The sequence below is a fragment of the Panthera onca genome, chromosome B2, assembly GCF_046562875.1.
Source record: "Panthera onca isolate mPanOnc1 chromosome B2, mPanOnc1 haplotype 2, whole genome shotgun sequence".
Taxonomy (NCBI): Eukaryota; Metazoa; Chordata; class Mammalia; order Carnivora; family Felidae; genus Panthera; species Panthera onca.
In genome coordinates this window covers 71,639,140-71,665,213 of record NC_138343.1, presented here as the reverse complement: position 1 = coordinate 71,665,213, position 26,074 = coordinate 71,639,140, and the positions used below count along the sequence as shown (strand labels likewise).

Below are 26,074 nucleotides of genomic sequence, written 5' to 3'. Positions count from 1 at the left end.
ATTTTTGGCTCAAAAGCAATATGGGCCCCTAGATGTTAAGAAAAAAGAACCCCAAAGGGTAAAAAGACAAAGAAAGGAAAGCTGAAAATATTTTTCTTTCTTAAATATTTAAGATACTTACCTTACTTGAGCCTCCACTTCCTATCTGCTTCAATATGGAATAAATTCTTCCTTTAACTGAAATGCATTCATTTGTTGAAGAGGATGCTGAAATCTAAATAATTAAAATATATAAAGATTCAAAGGTGCAAAGAATATGCCTGAGAAACTAGCATGCATTTAGTACAGTGAAATGCTTCCAATTTTTAAATTATCTTAAATTTCAAGTAATTAGATATTAGTCATAATATTTTAAAGAGGAAGTTTACATATTTTAGTCAAATTAATAAACTTATTAATATATAGATAGACTTCCAAGGTCTCCCTCTAACTTGCCTTTACTTAATTTAAAAAAAAAAACTTTTAAATTTAAGTATAGTTGACATACAATGTTCACCTTTACTTCTTAACATAAATAAATAGAAGATTCAGGGGAGAAAACACTTAATGCCAATACACAAACTCACAAGCTATTACTTTTCACCTTATTCTTTTTTCTTATATATCCCTCTTCACTTACATACATGCATAAATAATTATATCTAAATTCTTCTTCCTCATTTAGCACTACATTATAAGGGAAGCAGTATGCTAGCTCCAGAGTCAATCAGACAAATGCAAATTTCAGCAATGCCCCCTTTCTGCTGAATGATGTTCAACAAGTTAGTTAATTTGAACTTCAGCATCTACCTTGGCAAACTTGTAGCTGATGTACTATTGCAACAGACCCCATTTCCCTTCCCTTATGCCAGAGCTCTCAGAGAATCTATAAATGCTTTGCACAGATGGAGTGCAGTGAAGAGGACCCATTCCAAGCTGACAAGAAAGCTGAAGACACAAAGCGCATCTGATTAGCTGATTTACTAAGTTGAAACGGGTCTGTCTGAATAAACCTCAATTTAACCAAGTCCTGCTTTAAATCCCAAATGGTAGAACTCTCTCATGTAATCTCTTTCTTTACCTTTTAACCTCAGGGGTTAAAAAACACTATTGAGTCATGAAATATGTTTTCTGTAAGAAAGTATTAGGCTTTGAAATATGTACCTGTTATTTTTCATTCAGTTATAATTTCAGAAAGGCTCTTCACTACCTACTCCCACCCCTCTTCCTTTTGGAGCATCTTCTCGCACTTAAACTGAAGACTTCTGAGAGAGAAGAAAGCAGTTCAATGTTTTTGCCCCCTAACTGCTGACAGTTGTTAGAGTAAGTAATTCTGGCTTATTTCTGACTCAATACTAATGTGAAGTTCAGTTTCCTACATAGGACATTCCACATCCCCCTTAGCCCATCCTCCTCACTGTGGCCAGAGTAGTTTTTTTCAAAATGCAAATAAGATCACTTCACTTTCCTGCTCCAACCTGTTACACAGCTTCTTATCCCTCTTGGGGTAAAGTTCAAAGGGCCCAGAGGAACCCTAAGGATCACCTGTCCCTCTTGGACTCTTTTTAGTTTCCTCCTGACACTGGCCTTTTCTAGAAGGCTCCTGGCCCATTCATGTGGTCATGACTTGACTTCTAGATATCAACTCAAACAGGGTCTGACATGAGGAAGAGTTCAACAAATGTTTTGAATCAATGTATGGACAAACCTGATCATCTTTTTCTCCTTAGTAATTTATTATTCTGCTTCAATCTTCAAAATACTATTTCTCTTTCCATAGGATAATCTATTGTCAGCTTTTTTGTTCTTTATTAATTGCAAAATATACATAACAAAAATTTGCATTTTACTCTACACCCATTAAACAGTAATTCCTCATTCCTCCCTCCCTCTAGACACTGGTGACCATTGTTTCACTTTTTGTTAGCTAATTTTTTTTTTTAATCTCTCAATATGTAATAGCTAATTACCTGTTTGTGTGTGTGTGTGTGTGTGTGTGTGTTTTGCTGTTTTATTTAAATAACAATTGCTGCTATCTTTTCTTTACTAAGTAGCAGGCTCCACTGTACAAGTTCCATATATGTTAACTAATTTAATCTTCACAATTATCCTCTATGGTAGGTATCTTTATTATCCCCACCTTATAGATGATGAAATGGCCACAGAAAATTTAAGTAACTTACAAAAGGTCACACAGTTGGTAAGTAGTGAGGCCAAGAGTCATGGCCAGAAAGCCTCTCTTCAAAGTTCATGCTTTCCACCAGTATTTAGTGGCCACTCAGTTATTAGAAACTAATTTTAATAGTATTGATATCAGGAGTATTTTTTATCCAGATGACAATACAATTGCCTCACCAGCAAAAATTTTCCTATTTTTATAATTACTTTATATTTTAGTAGCATCTTATATTGCTATTCTGATACTCTTGAAAACTTAACTGCATATTAACCAGCCAGTGAAATGAGGCTGCACAGTTAATAGTAGGCTTAAGTAGTGAAACAGAATAAAAAGTTACCTAAATTACAAGACAAATTTTGCCTAGCTATTCAAACTGGGTCTTTTGGCCTAGTTCATGAAAAAGCTTCATTAGCTTCTTCAATAACTAACCTCTCAAAGTCACAAGGCACCCTTAATAGGTTTTCCCTATTAAGAGTTTTGCCTAAGAATGGACAAGTTCTTAAGGCCTTTCCTAACAACTAGATGCTATGAAAATAAAATCTTTGGATCATACCTTAAACATATACCATCATAAATAAAATTTATCAAACCTGTAAAGTTTGAAGTGGAGTAACAGGTATTTGCTGCTGCTGCTGCTGCTGGAAACAGGCAAGTTGGCTATAAGGTGTTGACAACTGACAAGCAGGTGGAAAGTCATTCTTTACAACTGGAGTTCTAAAACTAGGAAAGAAATGGTTTTAATTTAAAACATGAAAAATGTAGAAACAAGATTCTGACTCAGTGTTTGTGTGATTTTAAAAGATGCATATAAACTTAAATGTATTACATCAAACAGAATCCACATCAGTTTTCATAATATAGCTAAGTTATTTATTCTAGATATACTATCACCAGAAATTTCATTTTGAGGAAATTCTTTCTGAAAGTAATTTTTTGTCCCTAGACAAGAAATCCTTACTAGTAAAAATAATAAGATGGCATTTAAAAGTGAAGTTGGGGTTATTTTAGAAAATTTAGCCAATGCAAAGGTCAGCCTATTGTATACGAGTGCTTTTTAACAATAGTGCTCTACAACAGCATGCTATCAGAAAGCCAATTACATTACAGGAGTTTGGACTTTTTTTTTTTTAATTTTTTTTTAACGTTTATTTATTTTTGAGACAGAGAGAGACAGAGCATGAACGGGGGAGGGTCACAGAGAGAGGGAGACACAGAATCCGAAACAGGCTCCAGGCTCTGAGCGGTCAGCACAGAGCCCGACGCAGGGCTCCAACTCACGGACCATGAGATCATGACCTGAGACAAAGTCAGACGCCCAACCGACCAAGCCACCCAGGCGCCCCCAGGAGTTTGGACTTTTGAGATTAAAGCTGTTGAGTTCACATTTGTGTTTTGCTTATCTTATTCACTATCACATCCTCAACACCTAGAAGAGTGCTTGGCACAAAGGAGTTTAAATACTTGTTGACAATATATAACCTAACTTCACAAAAAATAACTATATCACTATTCTAGTTATCAACTTTCTTTAAAATATTCCACATATGGGGTGTCTAGGTGGCACAATAGGTCAAGCATCCAATTCTTGGCTTCAGCTCAGGTCATGATCTCGCAGTTCATGAGTTCAAGCCCCACATCAGGCTCTGTAGAGAGCCTGCTTGGGATCCCCTCTCTCTCCTTTTCTCTGTTCCTCCCCTGCTCTCTCTCTCTCTCAAAATAAATAAATAAACTTAAAAAAAAAATTAAAATATTCCACATATAATAAAATGAAGTAATATATAGCAAAACTATATTAAACTGGTAAGAGCCCAGGTTATAAAACTTCTAAGGCCAGTTCTAATTAAAATCAAAGATTACATTATGAAAATTAAAAACAAAAGGCATCATGGACTTAAGTTATCCTCTAAGACATTAAAAATATAGCTACTAGTTGGATGATATGATGTGCCACATTCCTTTATTTTCTTTCTTTGAAATGTCATTAATTTGCTTTTGCAATATCCCTGTGTTTCCTATCAATCCGCACTGACCATCCAATTTCTTTACTCATCCCTCATTCCCATACACTCAAGTCTTTTACCTTTGAACACTCCCAGAACTATGTGACCTATACAACCAACTTCTTTCAGAAACTATCACATTCCAATTAAAAACCCTCCTTTGCTATAAAATGTAGCTACCCTTTATCATGTATAAGAATGCTAACCTTTAAAATACCTCTCTCAGTTACATAAAGATATCCATGTAGCAATATGTAATTACCAAGAAGTTTTACATATTTAGAGTATTTATAGATTGTAGGTACAAATTACAATAGGACAGAGACTTTCAAAACAATCCTTAAAAATGTATTGTAGCCATCTTCCCCTCCCCTTTTACAGGTGAAATAACTGATGCTCAGAAAAATAATATAAATTTGGAAACTCTTTAAAGTAACAGAGCAGGATTCAACTTCAGATCTATTTAACCCCGAAGCCCATGTTATTTCCACTGTGCCAAACTAGAATGCCAAAAGTAATTACCAGCTCATGTAATCATCCAAGGCACTGCTACTGGGTGTCTTACAAACAGATTTTGGGTCAATCCATTTAGGTGCTGATATTGGTGGTGACTGCTTTGAAACTGAAAAGGCAGGTTGCTCAAAAGTGGTTTGTTTCTGCTAAAAAAAAAAAAAAAAAATCACGATTTACAGTTTTTAGACACCTGTTCAATAGCTTTACAAACATTTTAATTTCTAAAAGAAAAAATAATGTAATACACAAACATGCTAAAATAAGTAAACATATGTATTCCAGACTTCCAATAACTTTTTAGTATAGCTTTCACTCTAAGTTCTGAAGCCTATATTTTCTTCAAAAGGATTACAAGGAGAGGGAAGACTCATGGTATTGTTTAACAAAACAAGATCTAATATCCTCTGCCATCAGGACTACTATAACCATTACTGAACTTCTATAATCTAAATAAGTACTCTGTACTTCTGAAAACTTAGCTTCCTTTAATCAATAAAACCACAGTATATGGGATATAGGAATGGGTAGCTAAAGTGCAATTAAGGAAATGGTCAGAAGGGAGGAAGAAATTATTAATCAGAAGTAGGTGGAAGTTATCCAGAGCCTAATATCCTCAAGGAATGATGGGGAGTCACTAGGATGTCCAGAGATGATAGCAATGAGCAAGGAACAGGATGGTATATCCAAAAAACAGGAGCCTCAAAAGGTCAGGGCTCTGTAAGAGAAGAAATGATCTGGATATAGCTACAGGGAGTTTTTAGCTATAAGGTAAGTGAGATGTGAAATAAAAACAATCTCTACTTGAGAGGGCTGCTGGAGAAGCAGTGACTTCAGGAAACCACCTAATTCCTTTTTCTTCTTTTCATAAGTATGCTATCCAGTGGATTTTAGTATGTTCACAAGAGTACACAATCAGCACTATTTTATTACAAAACCTTTTCATCATCCTAAGAAACTCCATATCCATTAGTGGTCACCCTCTGTTCTCCACTCTTCCTAGTCTCTGGCAGCCACTAATCTACTTTCTGCCTCTATATGGATTTGCCTATTCTGGACATTTCTTATAAATGGGATCACATAATATGTGGCCTTTTGTGATAGATTTCTTTCACTTAGCATGTCTTTAAAGTTCATCCATGTTGTAGCATTTGTTAGTACTTCATTACCTTTCATTGTGGAATAATAAAATGAAATAATGAAATTAAAGTACCACATTTTGTTTATTCACTCACCAGCTGTTGGATATTTGGGATTATTTCCACTTTTGGCAATTATGAATAATGCTGCTATGAACATGCAAGTACAAGTTTTTGTGTGGATATAGATTTTCAGTTTTCTTGAGTATATACTTATAAGTAGAATTGCTAGATCATATGATAACTCTATATTTAGCCTTCTGAGAAACTGCCATACCATTTTCCAAGTAACTACACCATTTTATATTCTTACCAGTAGTACATGAGGGTTCCAATTTATCCACTTCATCACCAACATTTGTTATTGTCTCTTTTAAATTATAGCATCTTAGTGGGTATGCAGTGGTATCTCATTGTGGTTTTGATTTGCATTTCCCTAATGACAAATAAATGGTTTTGAGTCCTCTCACCCTGCTATTGACTTTCAAGTTTCAAAAAGAAAAAAGAAAAGATGCTGTTTCATATGATGCATGATTTAACCCATCAGGATTCTTCCCATCTAATATTTATTATTTACTTTATTACTTAGATCTTTAATTAAATAAGATAAAGTCTCTTCAATAAATGGTGTTGGGAAAACTGGACAGCAACAAGCAAAAGAATGAAACTGGACCACTTTCTTGCACTATATACAAAAATTAAATCAAAATGGATTAAAGACTTGAATGTAAGACCCTACACCATAAAAGTTCTAGAAGAAAACACAGGCAGTAGGCTCCCTGATAGGAGTCTTAGCAAGGATTTTTTTGGATGTGATACCAAAAGCAAAGGCAACAAGGCAACAAAAGCAAAATAAGTAAGTGGGGCTATAATTGAACTTAAAGAGCTTCTGCGCAGCAAAGGAAATCATTAACAGAATGAAAAGGCAAACTACTGAATGGGAGAAAATATATGCAAATCATGTATCTGATAAGGGGTTAATATCCAAGATATATAATGAACCCCTACAATTCAATAGCAAAAAAGCAAACAATCCAATTAAAAATTGGGCAGAATATGTAAATATGTCTAAACATATAGACATATTTTTCCAAAGATATATAGATAGCCAACAGGTAGAGAAAAAGACGTTCAACATCACTAATCATCAGGGAAATACAAATCAAAACCACACTGAGATACCACCTCATACCTGTTAGAATTTTGTCAAAAAGACAAAAGCCTCATACCTGTTAGAATTTTGTCAAAAAGACAAAAACTAATAGTGTTGGCAAGGATGTGGAGAAAAGAGAATTCTTGTGCAATATTGGTAGGAATGTAAATCAGTGCAGCCACTATAGAAGACAGTAGGAAGGTTCCTCAAAAAATTAAAAATAGAACTATCATATGATCCAGCAGTTCCACTTCTGGGTATTTATCCAAAGAAAATGAAAATACTAACTCAAAAAGATACAATCTTATGTTCACTGCAGCATTATTTACTATAGTCATGACATGGAAACAACCTAAGTGTCCACTGATGGATGAACGGATAAAGAAAATATGGTGTGTGTATATATACATAGTATACAGTGGAGTATTTGCCATAAAAGAGAATGAAATCTTGCCATTTGTGACATGGATGGACGCTGATGGCATTAAGTGAAATAAGCCAGATATAGACAAATACTGCATAATATCACTTACCTATGAACTAAAACAAACAAACAAACAAAAAAACGACTTCATAGATTCAGAGGGCAAATTAATGGTTGACAGCAGTGGGGATGGGTGGTGGACGAAACAGGTGAAAGGGATCAAAAGATACAAAGATAGGGTACCAGGGTGGCTCAGTCTGTTAAGCATCTGACTTTGGCTCAGGTCATGATCTGGAGGTCCATGAGTTTGAGCCCCATGGCAGGCTCTGTGCTGACAGCTCAGAGCCTGGAGCCTGCTTCAGATTCTGTGTGCCTCTCTCTCTCTCTCTCTAATATAAATAAACATTAAATAAAGACATACAAAGGTATTTCCAGTTACAAAATAAGTTATGAGGATGCATGTGTAGCATGGTGGCTATATTTATTAATACTATATGCATATTTGAAAATTGCTAAGAGAGTAAATCTTGTAAGTTTCACCATAAGAAAAAAAATTGTGTAGCTGTATGGGTACAGATGTTAATTGAACTTATTATGGTGATCACTTCATAATTCAAATATTGAGTTAGATTGTACACCTGAAACTGATGTTATATGTCAATTACACCTCAATAAAAGAAAACACAAAAATACTTATTTTTCATAAAATATCTATATTCACATGTGATTTATTATTGTTATTTTTAGTAAGTTAATAAATATTTTTAAAATGTCTGTTTTACTTTCTAATACAGTAAATACAGATAAATATAACGTACATAAACAAAGCTCTTTAGTGGTCTTGATAATGAAGAGTGTAAAGAGGATCCCAACACAAAAACATGTGAGAACCCACTGAGTTAGAATATAACTGAAAGTAGTGAGGACAGTATAGCCATGGACTATATATAGTATGACTCTCTAGTAACCTACCAGATCATTCCTTCTGAAATGACCTTTGACCACTGGGAATGATCATTCAACCTGTTATAAATTCACATACAGTGTCTAGTCTATATTTTTCTATTTTATCCATGGGATAATAGGAAATTATCAAATCTTTTGGTACAGCATTGCACTGGTTCAGGGGTCAGCATATCATATTCTGTAAAGGGCAAGGTAGTAAACATATGGGGCTTTTTAAGGCAGAGTCTCTGTTGCAACTACTCAATTCTGCTGTTACAGTTCAAAAGCAGCCCTAGACAGTAATAAATGGGGATGGTTGTCTTCCAGTAAAACATACTTTACAGACAGGCTGAGAACTAGATTTGACTGATATAGGCTGTAGTTTGCTGACCCCTGCACAGTCTACCAGAAATCCAAAAGCACCACTGAAAATAAAAAAAGACTTCAGCTTGACATACTTTTACTGAATCTGTCACTAGTAGTGATCATTGTTTTGTGAATAATAAGAAACATCCTTTAAGTAAACTATTCCACTAAAAATGGTACATAAGGATTTAATAAAAGAAAAAAATTTAACATGACCATCACATTACAAATAATGGCAATGTTACACTTTAGAGGAAAAGAAAGTTACCTCTGTATCAACTTTTTGGGCTGTGTCTGGAATCTGCCACTGATTTGAAGATACAGCAGGATTCTGGTTTATACATTCTGACTTTCTCTTAGACTGCCATTGTTTCTGGTTACTCTCTGGAACCTTTGGTTCTTGATGTTCCTTAATTTCTGAAATTGCATTTGTTGTTGTTATCAATAAAAGGAAAGAATATTTGATAATAAAATTAAATCTGAAATACGAAACATGTTACAAACTATATTAGTACAAAGAGAGAAGGGGTGCTTTGGTTGCTCAGTTGGTTAGGTGACCGACTTAGGCTCAGGTCACGATCTAGCAGTTTGTGAGTTCGAGCCCCACATCAGGCTCTGTGCTGACAGCTCAGAGCCTGGAGCCTACTTTTACTTGAATTATGACTAAGTTATGTTTATTCTTAAATGTGAAGTTTGCTTAACATGTGAAAATCAATTTGATTTGCCATAATAACAGGACTAAGAAGAAAAATACATGATCAACTCAATAAATGCAGAAAAAGCATTCTGACAAGATTCAACAGTCACAAAAAATATCTAATGATAATCTAGGTATAAAGCAAAATTCACTGTTTTGGCATTTGATTAAGAGTAGATAAAAAATCTACAGCAATTATTTCATACAAAGGTAAAATATGGAAAGCTTCCCTCTAAAATAAGTAATAAGATTGCCCACCTATCATCTCTTCTATTCATTATGATGTTACATGCAATACAAAGAAAAAAATGAAGGTTAAAAGGATAAGGAAAAAATGTTATATTATTTTCTTTCTATGAAAGAATTCATAGAAAAATGTTAGAATTATTCCGTGAATTTAGTAACTCACTGACTATATCTAAGATCAATAGCTAAAACCAGCTGTATTTTTATATACCAGCAATGAGGTAGAAGATGAAAAAATAGTTTAAAAATATTCCATTCACCATCACAGCATTGAAAATGCCAGGTATCTAGCAAGAACTCTAGCAAAAGAGAAGAAAAACCTCTAACAGAAAATAGTTCTCAATAACATCTTAAATACTACTTAAATGAATGAAGGGATATATGCCAGATTAGTGGATTAGAAAACCTATCTGATAAATGCGAACCTGTCCCATTAGGATCTCAATAAAAAAAAATCCCATTTTAAAAAAAGAAACTGGTAGATTCTAATATTTATATGGAAACCCAAAAGGCCCAATAGCTGATACAGCCTTGAAGATGAGTGAAGTTGGAAGATTTTCAATTGATTGCAGTAAATAAGATAGTATTGGCACAAAGATCTATGGAACAGAGAAGAATCCAAAACCAGATATCACAGGATATCTAATTTATAATTCACTAAGGGAGGGGCGCCTGGGTGGCTCAGTCAGTTAAGCATCAGACTCTTTTGGATCAGGTTATGATCTCATGGTTCATGAGTTTTGAGTCCTACGTCAGGCTCTGTGCTGACAACATGGAGCCTGCTCAGGATTCTGTCTCCATCTCTCTCTGCCCCTCCCCTGCTCACTCTCTGTCTCTCTCTCAAAAATAAATAAATAAACATTATAATTCACTGACGGGAAAAGAGGGTCTTTTCAATAAATGATGCTGGACCGACTGGATATCCACATGAGGGAAAAAAACAACAGAATCTTGATACGTCATCTTACTTATACACAAATATTAAATTCAGTTAGAATGTAAGTCCATATGTGAAAGGCAAAATGATAAATCATCTAAAATATGCAGAAATATCATTACAATCTTGGAGCAGGCATAGATTTGTTAAAAGACATAGGAAATACCACAAAGGAAAAGACTGATAAATTAAAATGCATAATAATTAAGAATTTCTTTTCCGGGGCGCCTGGGTGGCTCAGTCGGTTAAGCGGCCGACTTCAGCTCAGGTCACGATCTCGCGGTCCGTGAGTTCGAGCCCCGCGTCAGGCTCTGGGCTGATGGCTCAGAGCCTGGAGCCTGCTTCAGATTCTGTGTCTCCCTCTCTCTCTGCCCCTCCCCCGTTCATGCTCTGTCTCTCTCTGTCTCAAAAATAAATAAAACGTTAAAAAAAAAAAAAAATTAAAAAAAAAAAAAAAAAGAATTTATTTTCCTAAAAAGTCTTCACTACATAATGGGAGAAATTACTTGCAACACACATATGCAACAAAGGATATGTATCTAGATGATATAAATATCTCCTAAAAATCAATGAGAAAAAGAAAGAAAACCCAATAGAAAAACTGGCAAGAGTTTCAAACAAGTACTTCACAAGAGAATATCCAAATGGCCAATAAACATAAAAAAAGATGTTCAACATCATAAACCATCAGAGAAGCGCAAATTAAAACCACAGTAAGATATCACTTAGCAGCATCCAAATGTCTAAAATTAAAAACCAACAATAAAACAATTGGGACTAATATGGAGCAAGAGCAACATCCCTGCTAGTCAAAGGGACCACCATTCTAGAAAACTAGCACTATTTGCCAAAGTTGAACATACACACATTCTGTGACCCTACAACCCCACTCTTTGGATACACTCAAACGCGTATGAATGGAATGATATTTCAACAGACCGTACTCTCATGATTTGGGTGATTTTGTAATTGGCAGTTTTACTATATAATAAAGTATTACTGGCACTGTATAGGTACTCAACAAGTATTTACTGAAAAACATTAAATTAGGTATAAGATTAGTATTATTAACAAGCATATTTGGTAAAGATAATTTTTCAGTAATACCAGTTTATGATAGATGCCATGAAAATATCCTTCAAATACTAGGAAAAGGAATCTATTCCAAATCAAAATAATGGCAAATAAACCATTCTAGGGTGAATAACAGTCTCAGTTTGCTGGGAACTGATGGTCATTCTGCTATATATAGAACTTTTCAGGGCTAACACCAGGGAAGTTCCAGTCTGGAAACCAAAGAGTCTCAACAAGCCTAGTAGGTCCCAGTTTTCCTCTTCAGTCCATTTAAAGAAAACCATTAGTCAATCTGGTAAACTTTGTTTGGACAAGGATCATCCAATTCATGATCTTGTTCAAAAATCTCTAATGGTACTCTGATATCTACAAAAAAAAAAATGTAAGTGTGGAATTCAGTTTACCTAGTTTTACCTTCTACTTCTGTATGACCTGTTATAGTTTTCTGCATAGACTATCTTTTTTTCCTAAAATATTTTATTCTTTTGTTTTCATTATTTCCTCCATCTGAAATACTCTATCATTGCCATTTCTTCCTATTTAAACCTAAATAGTTCTTCACCTTTCTTCTCCATAAAACATGTTCTTACCCTAAACCAAATAGTTCCTCACATTTCTCCTTCTTCTGAATTCTCACAGCATTTTATTTATGTGCTTCTCAATATGCCCTCTAAAATTCTACACAGCATTATATTTATCAGTCTGTCTCCCACACTGGATGGCAATCTCCTTGGGACTGTTTCATTCATTTATATCCCCTTAGAACATATCATACTACTCATATAGTAGAAAATCAAATGTCTGATAAAAAAGAGAATTATCATAAAGATACAGCTTGTGTTTTTTTCCAGAAAAGTATTTGTCAAGCCAACTGAAAAACCTAACTCAGCCCCAATGTACTTTCCCTCCACTCTTGCTTTTACACAGCTTTTAGCCAAATAAACTTCCACTGCTACAGAATTCAACACTTTTCATAGACTCTATATAATTCAATTGACATACAAGATAAAGGGACATATAGTCTTACATTGTAATTTGTAGATGGCTGGTCAACTTTCACAAGCACCAGAGTGCTATTCTTAATTAATAAAAGCCTATTTTGTCTCTCTTACCTTCTAATTTTGATAGAAGACTTGATTCAGTTTTATTCTTCAAGGTTACTGAATCTGTAATAAGTTCAGAACTCTTCTCATCCGACATCAGAGGTTCCTTGGAATGGATATTTTGAATAGACTACATGAAAAGAATAAGACATAAAAATAATAAAGTCTCATAAACAGTAATAGTACAAATTTGTCTTAGTGTTCAATAGACTAAAGTCTCATCTATGTGAAAAGATTGCTAAGAAAATTATCTACTATAATCAGATATAGACTCACAAACTGTGAAAAGATTAACTTCTTGAATTATTGACTAGAACAGTGGAACTGGCCATAACCATAAATTTGGCCAATGTGCTTTCAATGGACGTAATCAACTCATAAAATATAATCACTTAAAAAGAGAGGTTGAAAATTTGAATATAACATAAGACATGCCTCATTATTTTGTGACTATGATGGTATTTTATCCCCAAAATAACATTAGTGAAAATTAAGATTTGCATAAGTCTAAAACAGTAGTTATTCTAAAATCCAAAAAGTAAACTTCTTAAACAACTATGCACTATTCTCTAAGGTAGCTATGATCAGTTAAAATAATAAGCATAGACCATGAAAAAGATGAATTACAAAAAATATAAACTTGAAAAGACCCACATTGTGAGGCCAGGGGTTGAACTCAAGTACAATAAGAACAGTAGGAGACTAAAACTGTTTCCAGTCTTTGCATTTACAAAGACACATCACAATTTACTCTCATTGCTATATAAGATGTCCTGTCAGAACATATGATTAAACACACCAGCCAAGAAACAGAATTTGGGGGGAATGACTCCCCTAGCTATTCCCAAACCCAACTAGTCTGTTTAAATATAAGCATGATAAGTATTATGTCAAAGTTATCCCAGGAGATCATTGATCATTTCTCTACATGAAATGTACATGTTCCTCAACTTTGGAGGAACAGTTTAGGACTTCTGTACCACTTCCCACTAGTGGTCCTGTATCTCTTGGGGCTTCAGGAACACTGTTGGACCCCTTCCCCAGGAAAAACTCCATGGATCCTAGATCAGGAAACCTTGCTCCATATAAAGATTTAAAAATTAAGATACCTTTAAATTTCTCAATTCACTGGAATCATTTCCACTTGATTTAGATCCAGGTACAATCATATCTTGGCGTTCTGATCCAGAGGTCTGTCTGCTACCCACAAACCAAAATAGTTTTAATGCTTAATTTGAAATTAATCTTTTTAATGTGCTATTTTTTCCATTTTAAAATTGACTTCTTAACAATATATACACTTTTTAATTGGAAAGATCTCTTGAAAAATTATTTTTAAAAATAACATGATTGTAGTACAAATGTAATGAAGTTAGGTGCTGGGCAATGATGAAAAGGACAGATAAGTGGTAGGTGATTTTGTACTTCATAACGTAATAAGTAACAATTGGGGCTAAGTAGGAATGTGGTAAAGAAGGGGACAGCAGTATGTAGGTGAAACCACACTTAGAAATGCAAGCAGCTTAAGGAAAAGGACTAGAGTATAAACCTTTCCATAGGCCTCCACAGTGCCAACCATACAGTGTATCATGGCAAGCACCAAGAAAATGGCTGGTTTTGTTTTATTTTTATTTTTTTACAATGGGAGAAAGTCTCCTTTTATTATTCGGAGAGGTATTTAAAATGGAGACAAGAAAAAAGTCATCTCATAAGATTCTGGACAACCAAAATATGCTTAGTATCTATCTTTAGTCAAGTGCTAAGTATAACCAAATTTTAATTAAAGATGCCAACTAAAAACAATCAGGGGCGCCTGGGTGGCTTAGTCAGTTAAGCATCCAATGACTCTTGATTTCAGCTCAGGTCATGATCTCACAGTTCGTGGGTTTGAGCCCTGCATTGAGCTCTGCGCTGACAGCATGAGCCAGCTTGGGATTTTCTGTCTCCCTCTCTCTCTGCCCCTCACCCTCTCCTGCTTGTGCACACACGTGTGCTCACTCTCTTTCTCAAAAATGAATAAATAAACATTTTATAAATAAATAAATGATAAAAACAACCTGTTGTATTTCTGAAGTTTATTTGCAAAATGATTCTCTGGAATCCAAGGGGCTTTTTCTAATAGAAATAAGGTTACCAAGAATGGTTAGAGTTAAGAACAGACCAGAATAATTCCCTTAGCTAAGATGGAAAACTAGATTCCCGCTTCTTTTAAGGGGATAAATATCCAGGTTGAAGAAAGGAGAACACATTGGACGTGATGAACAATATTTCATCTCTACCTGCTCTGCCCCACCTCTTGATGCCCTGGGTTCTGTAGCAAATGAGTGAATTAATCATCTTTCCCACTGATAGTTATTCTTTTCCTTGAACTTGCTAGCAAAGAAATTGTTCCTAGACCTCCTTCCTCCCCTGCTATGAAGACTTTCACAAACATAAGAAACGGATTCTTACCAGAGAAACTACCCATAAGCGAGAAATGCCCAGATACTAGGAGTTTTTACCCCAAAGATGTCTGCATATATCTTTTAAGCTTAATATTGATTTAATATTTTTTCCTCCATGTTCCATAATTTGTTAATCATTCTTTTTTTTTTTTTTTTTTTTAAGATTTTTACCTTTAAGTAATCTCTACACCTCACATGGGGCTCAAACTCACAACTCTTACCTAGATCAAGAGTCACATGTTCCACCAACAGAGCTAGCCAGGTGCCCCCATTTCTTTAATTTTTAATGAGTGAAAAGCAAAATAAAGTCACATTCCCCACTCATTCCTTTGTCCCTAACCTTTAATACTAAGTAAAAATACTTAATCATAATTACTATTATGCAATAAAAAACTGTGTGACCATCCTGTCATCAATCTTTAAGTATTGAAAACAAATTAAAAAATTAAAATTCAAACATACCTTTTTGTAAAACTTGGTACAACTGAATCATCTGTCTTCCCATAATCCGGGCTACTTAGAAGGTTAACTGGGACTCTTCCAAAAGGGCATGACTAGAAATGTTTTGAAAGATTAAGTAACCAACTAGGAAATAAGTATAGACCTCACCACTATCACTTTAATCAAGGTACATTAAAAATAACTTACCCGTTTAGCTTTCTTTGTTTGTTTCAAGGGATTTCGATGACCTATTTCTGCATCTTGAGGGGGCAAGTTTTCTCTATACAGGAAGAAAATACCCCAACTTTTAAAAGAATAATATTAATAGGAATTGCCATTAACTGCTAATGTTATTACTCTAACACTAAAGTACAGATGTAGATGTATAAATAACATAAATGTATGATGAACATTTAAAAAACAGATTCAGTTTCATTACCCATACAAAAACTTGGCTTTAGTAGTCTGTCCTCTGGAATCACAACTGATGTTCCTATTCTGTAAATGTCCAAGTGAATTGGGGAACGATTCTTGAGCAGTTAATATTGTAGATGCTATAAAAAAATTTAAATTGTAATTAAATTTATAAAGACATAAGAAATACACAAAAAGTAACCTCACAAATATGAATACTTAAAAAGATAATTCAGGGGCACCTCAGTGGCTCAGTCAGTTAAGAGTCTGACTTCAGCTCAGGTCACAATCTCGTGGTTCATGATTTCGAGCCCCACATCAAGCTCTATGCTTGATAGCTCAGAGCCTAGAGCCTGGAGCCTGCTTTGGATTCTGGGATTCTGTGTCCCCCTCTCTCCCTGCCCCTCCCCCATTGTACTTTCTCTCTCTCTCTCTCAAAAAAAAAGAAAAAAAAAAAAAAGATAATTCATAGTAAACATTTGTCCCCAAATAAGATATGCAGACATGAAGATGTTGTGAAGGTAATTCTCTAAGTATACATGTAATGGTTTCAAAATTACATAATTGTTTCCCCAGAATAAAGGTATATTCCTTATTTCTAAAAAGTCATTCTCTTGCTTAGACTGAATTTTTTAATTTACTAATGAGTTTGATTAGCAAAAAAAAAAAAAAAAAAATTCCAACATGGTTAATAAAGATTTTGGTACTTCTAAAAGCCCTACACCTCCTTTACATCTGAAATTTAATCTGAGATTTTGATCATTCTACACAGATGGTATTTTTCTTTAAAATGTTATCCTGAACTCTTTCTTGCCGGACAATCTACCACAGAAAAGTAGTAGTACACAGTAATACCCTTACCTGATAAACTCTTCTTTTCCTCCTCTGAAAGCAGCTGCTTTTTTTGAAGGTTTAAATTCCGAATGGCAATTTCTAGCATTTCCAGTGGTACTGCTCCACATTCTACAGCTTTATGAAGAAGTTGTTTACTTTTTTTGAAATTACCTAACAAAGTAAAAAAAATTTGTCATTTAAATGCAGCAATCTTCATTCCCCAGATACTTATTCCTCAGGACCTAGGGAAAAAATTTAAAAGGCTTAGGTAAAAATATTTATTCCAAGATTCACATACCTTATCTCATAAACAAATAAAAGCAATTTCTCTCTTTTGGTAAGAATTCTTGTCAAATAGCTTACTTATATAATAAGTAGTTAACATAATTATGCATTCGTTTTAGCAACACTGCCCATTTTCAGAAGTAAAAGGAATATAACAAAGCAGTATAAAGCGGGGGCAGCAAAAACTAAATAAAACAGAAACTTAGGGGATGTAGTAAAAGGAAAAACTAAGCTCTAGATGTTACTACAGTCCCAAGAGCATCAATCTGTTACAATGCAGTATAATAATCATTCATAACAACATTTAGTTATTAAGGATGACATATTTTGCTAAAGGGAATCCTCCATCAAAAGATTCATATTTTAAAAAATAGTAATAGGGACGCCTGGGTGGCTCAGTCGGTTGAGCGTCCGACTTCAGCTCAGGTCATAACCTCGCGGTTTGTGGGTTCCAGCCCCGTGAGGAGCTTTGTACTGACAGCTCAGAGGCTGGAGCCTGCTTCAGATTGTGTCTCCCTCTCTCTCTGTCCCCCCACCCCCCCACTCACACTATCTCTCTCTCCTTCAAAAATAAACAAACATTAAATAAATAAAGACTAGTCCTTAGCTATCAGACTTAGCTATGCCGCCCCCCCAAATGTAAAATAACTGACACCACCATAATTATTTTTCTGACTACAGATAAACCACCAAATTTTCTTTCAATTGCCAACTTACTCAATATATTTTGTCTAGAATTTGATTTAAAATGTCAAATGTGTACATCATGTATCATATGGAATGTGTTATCAGCATTTCTGGGAGCAACTCAGCTATGCTACACACTTGGGCACTTAGGATTTATTTATTTTTTTTAATGTTTTTTTATTTGTTTTTGAGACAGAGAGAGACAGAGCATGAATGGGGGAGGGTCAGAGAGAGAGGGAGACACAGAATCCGAAGCAGGCTCCAGGCTCTGAGCTGTCAGCACAGAGCCCAATGAGGGGCTCAAACTCACGGACCGTGAGATAATGACCTGAGCCGAAGTCGGACGCTCAGCCGACTGAGCCACCCAGGCGCCCCATTGGGCACTTAGGATTTAAAAATGATTAGGAAATCTCTATCTTCTGACAGTTTACAAATTTTAAGAATTTAAACATATCTGATAGTGGCTAAGTATATGTTTATTCAGAGTAGTGGTATTTCACAATTTAAGCATTTTAGGGCAGCAAAAGAAGGTACGCTTAGATAAAAACTAGTAATTAGGGAGCTTAATAAAGTAACAGACCCCTTTGAGAGTCTAATAAAAAAATACCAAATGTCCTCTAACCATACACACCAAACTGCACATAGAATTTCAGAGATGTGCATACTTCCTAAAAACCCATTCATAATCTTGTCCAAAATAACTGCAATTTTGACCTTGAGTGATAAGATTTTTTTACAGATAACAAAATTTGAGGTTTTCAATATTTGTGTATTCTAAAGATACAAAACTTGTAGTTGCTATTGATAGGCTACAATACTTCAACAAATGCTTTAAGTAGAATGACAAAAAGAGAGAGAGGGTACTAAAGGCCTTGCCAAACTTCCTCGAACAAGCAAGGAGGAATCAGTGTTCCTAGGCAGAAAAGGAATGGTTTTTTTAAAAGTCACCTGACAGTGCACAGGATAGATTAGAGGTGATTCAGATAACTAGGACTCAGAAATCATGTAAACACGTAAAAGTTAACGGTTTTCAAACCATTTCCTGAGCTATTACAGTGCTCTTCTCTAACCTCAATCCTGGGAAATACATGCCAGTGACTGAGCCCTGCTTTGGGCACCGTGATGGAAACTCTGGCTGAACCAAAACACTAGCGATAATGTGTGCATCACAGGTAACAAATGGGATTAGGGTTGGAGCAGAAACAAGACAGAGGGAAACATTAACATGTGGCCAGAGGGCAGACTGAAGCCCTCATGGATCCAAAAGCCCCAGAAAATTAGAAAAAGAAAAGACTAAGGAATGGGCAATCTAAAAATGTGAGGAAGACATTGCCATAGTTCTATCCAAAAACTCAAGACTATGAAGAATCAAAAGAACAAGAAATAAAAGCTTCCACAGCAGTTTCCTTTTTTTTTTTTTTTTTTAATTAAAAAGAAGAACTACCAGTTAATGCTACAATTTTATTTTGGTGTATATATTTTAGTACTATGAAACCATAGTATAAGGAAAGCTTATCTAAGCACTAACTTAAGTATCTTATATGCTTCTCTCGCACAAATACTCAATGAAAAAGCCACTTTCCTTTAGACGCTTCCTGAATCTAATCAATGGCACAAACACGATGTTCACTTACATCTCTGGATTATCTGTTACAAGTAGAAAAGCTAGTATAACAAACATTCTCTACATTTACACTTTGGTGGCATTCTTCCCCCATACTCTCACCTGATCAATTTTCATGCCTTTAGCCTCAAATTTTTACTTCATATGTATGATTTAATATTAGAATGTGAGTTACAGCGCGAAGTTAACATTTTTCAAATTTGGACTTGACATTTTCAAATTACCTTGTGATAATTCAAATTGTGCAAAAGATATATGCACAAAAGCAAATTTCTTGCAGTTTGCTCTGGCCATCTGAAAGTAGTCCCGTGCATCATCTGGCTCTTGAATACTGTAAAAAAGATTTCAGAGTCAAATTTTAGAAAAAAGGGCACAGCTACCTAAGTTTGATAACTCCTTATTCAATTTTCTTTTTTTTTAACGTTTATTTATTTTTGAGCCAGAGAGAGACACAGCATGAACGGGGGAGGGGCAGAGAGAAAGGGAGACACAGAATCGGAAGCAGGCTCCAGGCTCTGAGCCATCAGCCCAGAGCCCGACGTGGGGCTCGAACTCGCCTACCACGAGATCGTGACCTGAGCTGAAGTCGGACGCTCAACCGACTGAGCCACCCAGGCGCCCCTCAATTTTCCAAAGGACATGGGATTCTGGTTTTTTTCTGTGTAAAATTAAATACTAATAAGTTAATTTTTAACATCTTTCTAGGCAGAGTCCAGAATACAAACTTTTGTGGAAATATATACATAGTAAACAGAGTTTACAATATTCATTTGCTCATTATAAACAGAAGGATTTGGTTTAAAAATACTAATTTTCTTACAATTAATACTAACAACATGTCTTTTATAATGTAGTTGTGTACTATGTAATGTAGTTAGTTAAACATAATTCAAAAGTGAATACTTACGCTTTTAATTCAGCAAATCTCACTTGAATTTGAGCAAAACTCTCATTTTGGCCATATTTATCTGGAGGAAGTGCTTCAATTGCTTGACTGTAACGACCAATTAATTTATTTAAAAGAGCATCATTCAGAGGGACACTGTTTTTCTCTAGTTTGAGCAACAAATTTAACCAGTCCTCCGGGTTGTTTGCCATCATCATAATTTGGTTGACAGTTCCCGAGTTATCTGAATTAGAGGAAGAAAATATGCCACAAGAAATGCCAAATTGCACTTTTTCTTCAAATTAAAGTTAGTAATTTATATTCTTAATATAAATATACATAAACTCCTTAAATTATTTTAAAAACCTTAACAATTCATATAAATGTAAGCAACATATTTCCTGCATATATGTCTTCGTAAGAGTTTATTTTACTCCAAAAGTTACATATTCTGAAGGAAAGAAAAACTTTGGAAATAAGCTAGTTTTTTATAGCTTTTAAAAAACCATATGTAAGGGCACCTGGGTGGCTCAGTCAGTTAAGCGTCTGTTGATTTCAGCTCAGGTCATGATCTCACAGGTTTGTGAGACAGAGCCCTCATCATAGAGCAGGGCGTGCTTGGAATTCTCTCTCCCTCTCTCTCTACCCTTCCCCAACTTGCATGTGTTCTCTCTCTCTCAAAATAATAAACATTAAAAAAAGAAAACCCTATGTAGTCTAAAAAAATTTTATCTTGTAGCAGCATAATTCTATTTCATCCCCCTAACTACCCAAAGAAAACCTAAACCTCCCCAACTATCACCTATAACAACTTTGTCAGAAAATTCATCAATGACTTATTCGTTAAAAATTTTTAAACATATCACCTTATTCCTCCCAACATAATCTTTACAACTTCATCCATCCAACATTATCTCCATAGACTTCAAACTTACCTTTAATCCAATTAAATAAAATCAATTTATAAAAGATAAGTAACTGGTATGGTTATTTTCTTCTCCCTCCAAGTTACCCATATTTCTCCATAAAGATTGTAATTTATTTTCTTACTTTCTTTACTGTCAATTGTTTTAAAAAGACAAATTGAATTAATGTCAGTCTCCTGTTCAGGATATTTTAGTCATTACTAAATATTATTAAACACAGATTTCCCAGAGAAACTATCATTCTTTCTATAAGTTTTGGTTACCTTCAATAAGAGCTAAATCTATGCTTTTATAAACAAAATTACAGTTTCTGTTTTACTAAAACATAACTTTAACTCTGCTTTTTTATTTTAAATTTATTCTGGACTGGGGAACCTGGGTGGCTCAGTCAGTTAAGCGTCCAACTTCGGCTTAGGTCATGATCTCATACTTTCTGAGTTCGAGCCCTGCATCACACTCTGTGCTGACAGCTCAGAGCTTGGAGCCTGCTTCAGATTCTTTGTCTCCCTCTCTCTCTCCGCCCCTGCCATGCTCGCTCTCTCTCTCTCTCAAAAATAAACATTAAAAAAAAAATTTTTTTTTTATTTACTTTGGACTGATATTAATTTCACTTTCCATTTTTTACTTCCCTTCCATTGTTGTCCTAGCAAATTAGTTTACAAGATGTCTAAAAACCACTGTGTTTGTAAATGTATTCCCCATGCCTCTGAGTACCATTCTCCTTCTATTCATGTTTATTTTTGAGAGAGAGACAGAGCACAAGCTGGGGAGAGGCAGACAGAGGAGGGAGACACAGAATCCAAAGCAGGCTCCAGGCTCTGAGCTGTCAGCACAGAGCCCAACATGGGGCTCAAAGTCACAATCCGCAAGATCATGACCTGAGCTGAAGTCTGATGCTTAACTGACTGAGGCACCCAGGCGCCCCATGACCGAAGGATTTTAAATAAAGACTCATCTTGGTGTTCAAGCTTTGTTAACATTATTTAAATACATTTAATAAAGTATGGTGATACTCTCCTAAGATTTTGTTTAACACCAAAACGATCAGTTTCTAGGTTGTTTCAAGTGAATATGATCTGCCATCTTGACTAGACTTCAGGTTCTTCCATTTATTTTCAATCCTTCACTCATTTAATGGTCAGTATACATATAACAAACTTATCCAAAGGTCACTTTTCAAACAACCTCAACAGTGTGAAATATAGAAAGAGTTAGGCTTATAAGCTAACTTTTCATAAAGCTAAGGTATTAAACTTTGGGCACATTCTACTCATTAATCATCCAATAAATATTTAAGTACATATTGCATGTCAGACAGCATTCCAAGCTCTATAGATATAACAAAACAGATAAAAATCATGCCCTCATGGAGCTCACATTCTAGTAGAAGAGACAGACAATAAACAAATTCATGAGTAAATTAGATACAAGATGATTAGTGCTATGGAGAAATATAATACAGAGAAGGAAGAGAGGTGTCACATGCCCACACCAGCAGGTTGCTATTTTAAATAGGTGGGTGAGGAAAGGCATCAATGAGAGGACCTTTGAACAGACCTGGAAAAGGAAAAGGTAGACAGTTATCTGGGGAGTAGCGTTTAAGGCAGAGAGCAAGAACAAAGGCATTGGGGTAGGATCTGGTCTAGTATATAGTAGAGACAGCAAGGAAGCCATTGTGGCTGGAACAGAGTGAACAAGGAAGAAAAGGAGAAAAGGGGTAGTAATAGGAAGATTCTCCCCTATCAAAAATTGAGTGTTTGACTTTAAGTTTATACATAATTTCATTGCAATTGGTGAGATCTTCTCAGTTTACAGAAAAAAAAGGAATGGAAAAAAATGGCATATCTACTGCCGGCATGTGTATCAGCAGAAATAACAGCTGACAATAATGGAAGAGTTAAGAGCACACTGTAATAAATTATATTAAGTTTCCATTTTTAAGAAAGCAGAAAATCGTGGGAACGTTTCCAAACAGCAGGGTTAAATTATAAAGTGTCTGTAGTCTAACTGGTAAAGAACAATTACTGAGGAAATTACAATTGTGAATACACAAGGTTAACACTTCATTCCTTTACATTAGAGGGCACTCAAAGAAAAGGAACTCACCTGTAGTATCGGCAGAGACTTTATTCAAGCTTAGCTCATCAGTAAGGTCTTCATTTTTAAATTTATTTTTAATATCCCTCACTTTGTTCATTATAGAATCAATTGTCAATTCTCTGCCACTTAAATCTTCGGCCTCCATTTCTAAGGCATAAAAAAAGTAAACGTCATATCATTCCTTTTTACTAGCATTAAAGAAAAAAAAGATGTCTCAACTAGCCTTTTTTTTACCCAGAAGACTATAGCATTAGTTATACGAACACATCTAAACAGATTAATTAGAGTTATTTGTGAAGCTATGTGGATAAAAACAACAGCACATCCTTGTAATTTGTCCAGCAAGGTTTCCAATAGGCCACATATACCTTTTCTTCCCAAAAGAACTTCAACAAAGTCATTGCACAACACAGACGTTGCTACCCCTCCTTGCTTTCAAACTTTCCATTTTTCTTCCACAATTTCCTTTCACTCTTTTTCCAGAATTATTTTCTCTGGGCCATCTGCAAATTCACTTATTATTATTTTTTTAATGTGAGGGAAAGCTTGCTTGGATTCTGGTAATGACATATAGACATAATATTTTTGGTAATGAAAATAACCATTCTTTTATTCACTCTCTGTATGCCAGTAAACCTGCACACTCAAAGTGCTTCCAAAGCAGAACATGTACAACATCATAACCCTTTACTGATAAATGGGATATCAGCAGTCTTGTTCTTATGCATGTCTGGCATAATTATGCTTTGCTATCTCAATCGTTCTAAAACCAAGAATCTACTGTATTCTTACACTACTGAGCACTTGCTCATCTGCATGGTGGTGATGGTGCAAAGTGTCTGCAGTCGTTCTTCCTATCAATCTCAGGTTTGTGATTCTCAAGGTTAATACCCAGTAACCCAGGGTAACTGATATCAATGCCGCTCCTGACCTCGAGTTTGACAATGAAAAGGGGTGATAAAGTAGGCAGCTAGATACCACTATTTGAAGTCAGGTTCGAAAGGTAACTGTCAGAAAGGGGCCACCATCTCCTCGCTCTCTTCTAAAAAACCAGACGAGAGGGCGTGCCTTTTGGGAGAGGATTTCCTGTCCCCCAAACTCTCCCCAGGTGCCACACCCGATGCACACACCCACCTCCGGCTTCCAGGGTCAACAAAACCTCTCTCACCACCCAGTGGATTGGCGGAAGCAGCGAGACTTCCCCTCCCCCTCCAGTTCGTTTAGCCGCGCCCCACGTCTCCTACCAGGTTCTGAGTCCTCCCTGCCTCGCCCTCACCACTCACCGACCCTCGCGCTAAACAGCCTACACACGGGCCGCTGCCGTTCCTCGGTGTGCCCCCAAGGAAGAACTCACCGCCAGAAAGCGGAGTTGGGAAGAAAAGATGGAACCCAAATCCCTCTCCGCAAACACGTTTGAATTTCCCCGCCGCTATCTTCGCGTCTGCTTATTGCTCAGTTCTCGTCACGTGAAAACGTCTTCTCTGATTGGCTTGCGTGCGTTGGCAATGCCCCGCCCCCAGTGATCCGCGGAGTGCGTCTTGGGAGTGTCTCACACTCTAACCCCGGGCGGGGCGCCTGCGGTAGCGAGGTGCTCGATTTCCATGCGCGTTCGGGAGGTGTTTTTGAGCTGGCTTTCTTGCACTTCCCTGTTTAACCAGGCCAAATTTTTGCCGGGGAGCGAACCACCTCTGGGCGGAGCTACTGATGAGAGGAAAATAGCGACGGGGACGTTGCTTGGGATCTAAAAGATGCCCTGTGAATCGGTCCATTCCGCCCCATTCCGCCCCTTTCCGCCTCACTGCCACGCGATTGTGTCCTTCACGCGCCTCACTGCCCGGCTTAGGGAGAAGATGGCAAGAAAGGGTCGTTCGCAGGGCTACTTTCAGCCCTGCGGCCAGCTCGAGAATCTCAGTGCTTATTGTCCTTGAGCTTCAACTAAACGCTTTTCCACTATCCTAAAATAAGTAACTCCGCACTTCCTCTTTAAGCCAACGCCTTCCTCTTTGTCAGAATTCCGCACAGAATTCACCAGCTGTCGGGATTGCTGCGTCTGAATTTGCGCGATCAGACCCCTGCCTCCGAATTTGTCCCATTTAACAGTTCAGGTGCCTTCAGGGAAAGGGCACCTCCCTAGTAATCTACCCGTGCTAGGCCTCTGTGCTGAAGTGGGGTTGTGATCCAAGATAACACTTTTCTCTGCCAATGGGAGAGGTGTCTTTGTTGTACCAGCATTAGGACATACGCTGTATGGTCGAACAGGCTGGTTGATTTTGTGTGTGTGTAGAAACTAACTACAGCTGTCACGTAACGCCAAAGCTGTCCTTAGAATCCTCACATTCGCGGGTCTGCTGGCCACTTAGCAAGAAAGCCTTTCCTTGTTTAATGAATCTTTCCATATCTACTGGCTATGTGATTTCACTTCAGCTGAGCAAAATCATCCGTTGTAGCATGGTTGGCTAATTGTTACCTTTGCATCATTGCAAGGAATTTTTTAATTGCAAGGAATTGATTATTCCACCAATTCTTGTTGATCTCTTGGGACCTGATTTCAAAACTTGCATTTTCCTAAAAATACAGCTGCTGAATAACCTCACCCTAATACTTCTTTCTGTACACTTACTCCTTTCGTGATCTCTAGTCTTAATTTTTAAATATCAGCTATATGCTAAATGTATATGTCC

The 26,074-nt window shown here is 36.1% G+C and overlaps 1 protein-coding gene across 7 annotated transcripts in view; it reads right to left on the bottom strand.

The window, feature by feature from the left end:
- The window catches only part of TTK (TTK protein kinase), a 38,678-nt gene extending 13,376 nt beyond the window's left edge, over positions 1-25,302 (bottom strand). Inside the window, exons 1-15 of one of the 7 annotated variants that reach the window (XM_060616019.3) lie at positions 24,748-25,302; positions 23,762-23,950; positions 23,400-23,540; positions 20,389-20,611; positions 19,706-19,812; positions 16,913-17,056; positions 16,077-16,191; positions 15,845-15,917; positions 15,659-15,750; positions 13,862-13,952; positions 12,762-12,882; positions 8,964-9,112; positions 4,681-4,814; positions 2,749-2,878; positions 122-214 (exon numbers count right to left, since the gene is read on the bottom strand). In XM_060616019.3, the coding sequence (XP_060472002.2) occupies positions 122-214; positions 2,749-2,878; positions 4,681-4,814; positions 8,964-9,112; positions 12,762-12,882; positions 13,862-13,952; positions 15,659-15,750; positions 15,845-15,917; positions 16,077-16,191; positions 16,913-17,056; positions 19,706-19,812; positions 20,389-20,611; positions 23,400-23,538 (1,611 nt within the window). In that variant the 5' untranslated portion in view covers positions 23,539-23,540; positions 23,762-23,950; positions 24,748-25,302. The other 6 variants (XM_060616020.3, XM_060616015.3, XM_060616018.3 and 3 more) reach the window with 6 other exon arrangements.
- Between the last annotated feature and the right edge of the window lie 772 nt (positions 25,303-26,074).